The sequence below is a fragment of the Ceratosolen solmsi genome, unplaced genomic scaffold, assembly GCF_000503995.2.
Source record: "Ceratosolen solmsi marchali unplaced genomic scaffold, CerSol_1.0 scaffold8, whole genome shotgun sequence".
NCBI lineage: Eukaryota > Metazoa > Arthropoda > Insecta > Hymenoptera > Agaonidae > Ceratosolen > Ceratosolen solmsi.
Window position 1 is genome coordinate 1,690,447 of NW_011948439.1, and position 5,206 is coordinate 1,695,652.

At 44.5% G+C, this 5,206-nt stretch overlaps 1 protein-coding gene across 1 annotated transcript in view; it reads right to left on the reverse strand.

Moving 5' to 3' along the window:
• LOC105365531 (uncharacterized) overlaps positions 1-2,504 on the reverse strand; it is a 3,903-nt gene extending 1,399 nt beyond the window's left edge. Inside the window, exon 1 of the mRNA XM_011503724.1 lies at positions 18-2,504. Within this exon, the coding sequence (XP_011502026.1) occupies positions 18-2,504 (2,487 nt within the window). The remainder of the gene's footprint in view (positions 1-17) is intronic.
• Between the last annotated feature and the right edge of the window lie 2,702 nt (positions 2,505-5,206).

Here is a 5,206-nt window from a genome sequence, read left to right on the forward strand (position 1 = left end):
TTCTCTTGCTTGCCAGCGCCGGCGCCCTCCTCGACAATACCGTGGGTATTTTGCTTATGAACCCGTAAAAAGTACTTGCTGCAGAGCTCCTTCTTGCATATGTTGCAAATGACCCCGCCAATTTGGGCGCCGTTCTCGATCTCGATGCCGTGCATCTTCTGCATGTGGGTCTTCATGAAATACTTGTTGCACAATTCCTTATTACAGATTTCGCAGTAGCTCGATGTGGGCGTGATTGAGGCAATTGCCTTACGCTCCATTTGCTGGGACGAATTTGATTTGGGGGTGGACGTGACGGAGGATGGTAGCTGTGGGGTCGAGCTCGTTGGCGTTAACGGTTGATGATCCTCAGCGATATGTTTCCTTAGTGCTTCCTGGTTACAGAATTCCCTCTCGCACAAGGTGCACAATACTTGCGCGACGGTCGTCGTGGGCGATGACTTTTCGCTCGGTACACGTTGGGGCTCGCCCGACGTAAGGTTCTCAGGTATCACTCCGTGCTCCGCAACCATGTGATTTCTTAAAGCGGCCGGTGTGTCGTAATCCTTGCCGCATAGAGCACAGGAGGCCGCTTTGTTCGACTCCAAGCCGTTCAATTGTAAAATCATCGTTTGCAGCTTTTGGAGATCCTCGGATATCGAGTCGGCTCGCTGGTCCGTTAAATCAGCCTCGTGATCGGCTCGCGGCGACGAATGACCCCCATTATCGTGAATTTTCTCGACATGCAAATGATAGAGGCCCAGCGTCTGAAAGCGAATGCCGCAAGATCGGCAGGCGTATTCCTCGGTGCGATCTCCTGATTCCGATCCATTGCCAAGGCTGTCCGTCATTATCAGATTCAACGGGCTTGTCTGAATTTGATGCCAAGTGATGCCGGGATTCGAGCTACTCGGGGATTTGTCGCTATCTGTAATTAAAATCCCATGGCGTTTGAGCTTGTGCGTACGAAGAAAATACTTATTGCAATACTCTTTGCAACACATTTCGCAAAATGCTTCAGGATTCATAACGCCGACGAGGCGATGACAGTGCTCTCCGTTAAATGGCGATTCCTTGATTTGGGGAGACGCGGGGCCAACGACGAGCTTCGAAGCTAATCCGTAAGCTGCTTCCTCTTGATCCACGCAGTACTCTTGTTTAAAAAGCGCCTCCATACCCACGGGGCTGTGTCTTTCCTCTTCGGACGAAGAGGGCCGAGTCATTGGCGGTTGAGTGGAGTCGATGCTATCGTTGCCTTGATTTGTGTGGATTTTCTGCTTGTGCTTTCGTAAGGAGTCGTCGCTTTTGAAGCGCTTCGGGCAGATATCGCACGGTATTGCCGGCTGTTGTTGCATTGCATTATTATCGATTCTGGGAGATTGCTGATCGGCCACTTTTATGCACATATTGGTTGGGAGGCTGTTAACGCCGGGACTGGAGGTTGAAACAAACGTATTAGATGGGGCGCCGTCGCTACCTTGGGATTGGCTGTTGGGCGTCGTATCGACGTAAATGCCGTGCTTGTTCGCCTTGTGCGTTTTGAGAAAATATTTGTTACAAAATTCCTTATTACAGAGATCACAGTATGCATCGGGATTGAATATCTTTGGAAATTGTCCCATAGCCGCTCTTTGAATTTGCGTGGAATCTGGTAGTGGGAAACCGGGCATTGGTAGAAATTGTGCGAGTGGGCCCGGGAAGCCCGTAGGCATCGTTTGAAAGTGATTGTTATTCCGCACGGCAATTTTCGCCAGCGGAGAGTCAGTCTGCGTTTGTATTTGCCCCTGCCCCGATAACCAAGAGGCGCTCGTCGCGAAGTTTCGAATACTTATGCCCGAAAGATTGATTGGACTAATGGACTGTTCGGCATGGTCGATTGTTTCGGGACTTGATCGCGATTGGGTTTGCATTAGTGGCGAGTCGTTATTATTCGAGAGACCTTGATTGTGCTGCTGCTGTTGTTGTTGCGAATTATGCTGCTGTTGATGCTGCTGTTGATGCTGCTGATGCTGCTGATGTTGATGCTGCTGATGTTGATGCTGCTGATGTTGATGCTGCTGATGTTGATGCTGGTGTAGCGCAACATTGTTACTCGAAAAATTAAAATTATGTTCGGATTCGAGATGCACATCGAGCGTAACGCGACTATCAAAAAATTGACTACAATACTCGCAGCGAAATTCATTGTTCAGATTAACGTCTTTGTTCGTCGGATGGCCTTGGGTGGATTTAGAATCCGGCGATGCCGTCGGCTTACCTTCCAGCTCGCACTGCTGATTATACTCGCGTTGGTCGTGATTGTTCGCTCCCTGAATTTCGCCCGCCGACTCTTCTTCCGACTCGTCGCAATCGTCCATGCTTAGAGAAGTCGAGAACTTCACGGGAGTCGACTGTTTCCGTCGCTTTTTCGGCAGCCCTTCCGAATCACCGAGCAATCGTCTACGGGATTCTCGCTCCTCGCAGCTCGAACCCTCACTATCGATCTCCGCCGGATCTGGCAGGCATGTCTCTTGGCTGAACGACATCTTTTACTGGATTTGGACAGCTTCCGTTACTTCCGCCTTTAGATTCTCGTACTCTGGATGTATATGGAAAAATAAGAGAGAAAAGAAATGATAAAGAATTACAAGTTATAGAAGAATAGCACATACAAAATGCACGATTAAAATATCTTACGATTGCTGACAAGTCATGCTTCCACCCACCGTCCCCCCCCCCCCCCCCCCCCCCTTGCGTATTGATTTGTCAATGACATAACATGAGCATTAATTATTTATCTAAAGGGGAGATTAGCTGTACTTGGGAAAATTTTCAGTTGATTGGTGCCTAATATACGCTTCAATTAACAAACCAATGTCAAGCTATTTATACATGAGTTTCGAGTTTGTTTCGTAAATGTGAGAAATGTTATGGTCGTTTTTAGTGAAAACGAAAAGAAAAAAAAAGAAAAAAAAACACAACGGGGAGTGGAAAGCCGGCTCGTCAATTTTCACAAAACTCGTTACGAGCTTGGCCATTTAATAGTTTTGCTGAAACTTAATAGTTTTGCTGCGACGAAGTTTTGACTGGGCGTACTTATTAAATGGTAATTGTTGTAATGAAAAATGATTATTCTTTTATCTCTTCATTGAATATTATTCAATAACTTTGTATGATAAATTTACGATGAGTTACAGTTTATTTATTATAGATCTTTTAAATAATCGACGATATTTATATAAATACATATAAACACACACGCGCGCGCGCGCGCGCGCACGCACACACACACACACACACACACACACACACACACACACACATATATATATATATATATATATAATTCGAATAGTTACGATCATGATATTTTATACTTTTCTATACAGATTTCTATTTTCTTTGTAATATCAAACTGTTGTTACAAGTATATTTAATTTAATATTTATTTTAACGTGTATCTCTATTGTTTATATAAGGCTAGAATATGACGTTTTGCACGATACTGAAAAACATTTACAAATTGTACGATACAATGTACTTTAAGATAAATCGATACGTTAAATATTTAAATTATTTTCAATTCCAATTCACGAGCTAGTAATGGTAATATTTTATATATTATAATTGGAAATTGTTAGGATTGAGGAGAAACATCCTATTAGATTCACATTGATTCACCAGAAAAATCTGTATTAAGGACGAAACCCTAAAATGCATTTGGCATTGATCGATGGACCGTATAATGAAATATAATCATATAAAGTACATATACAGTGGAATGAAATATTTTCTCGAGCGAAAATTGTAACGATGCAATAACCACTGATAAGAATCAGCAAAATGTAAATTTGTCAGTTTTAAACATCTGCATAATTTTTATTAAAAACAATATCGTATCTTCGCGTTATATTATATATTTATAAATTTCATCGTGTAGAGGCCGTTTAAACGTTACGCATCGATAATATTATTGATAATTGTTAAGCAATTGACTCAGCATGTAGAGCGTTATGCCTATCTTCAGGACTCTAAATAAAATTCGATCATTCGCATTGCACAACAATGTAAGAAGTAACGACATATCGAGTAAATAATCGAGTAAAGGAACATTGAGAAAAATATAATAAGTGAACATAAATGAATTAATGGATATGACATAGTAAGTCGTCAAAATTCTATTTTCGGGCTTATTCCTCAGAAAAGCGGGATATTTGTTTTAACGACAATATTTCCTTTAGAAAAACGATCTTTTTTTTTTCTTTTCCTTTATTTTTTTTGTTCTTTTTTGTTCTTTTCTTTTTTTTTTTTATTCTTTTTGGACCCGGATGTAATAATATTATCGCTTTTAATAAGTACGGCAAATGAAGTTTGCCTTCAATCTAGCGAAGGAAAGTGGATTAGGCGCGCGGCTAGTGGCTAGTTTAAGAAATTGGCAAAAGTTGGAAAGAATCGAGGGGTGGATCGGACGCTCGTTGGGGTAAATTTCATAATTTTCGTCCGCGCCATAATTTCATCGCTGCGGCCTTCAATCCCTTCGGGGCTCTGGTAGCGGTGATGAGGTAGAGGGGAACAGGGGGGAGGGGCATTGAGAGGGAAAGGAGAGGCAGGGCCTATCGATTTTTCAGAGGCTCTCGAGCGATCCACGACATTCCGTCCTGCGACGCCGGTCGCCTCCGAAGCAGCCAGCGTCGCCGCTGCGGCTCCCACTGCAAAAGCAATCCGATACCTTATTAACGAGTCTCATCGACTCCCGTTGCAAGAGGATCTCCGGCGACAGTGCGCATGCCGGCATTAATTTCGAATCTTCCAACGATTTCAGGCGAGAAATCGCCTCGCGTAGGATGGACCGGAGGCGCCTAACGAGGCGGCCTCTGGGGAAGACGGAAAAGCCGTCGTGCACACCCTCTATCGTGTTGTACGGGGGTCTCGCGCGCTCGCGCTCGCTGGCAAGGGGCTCACATGACTCATCGCTTCGCACGCCCTCGCTTTTGGGGACGATTTCGAGAAAATTGAGAATACGCGCTTTCCGCAGCCACGGGCTCATTAGGGGTCGCTCGACCGTAGGCGTGATCCGACTATTGTCGCTTTGGACGCTCGTCGCTCGCCACCCGACAACGCATTTTACAATTACGGCACCCCGTCGGCCCACTATCGATTCTGCCTTTTTATCTACCTCCCTCTGCCCCAGCACCGTCGACGCATTTCATTCACGAATTTTCCGGCTTTCTCGACCCGCCCAACTCGA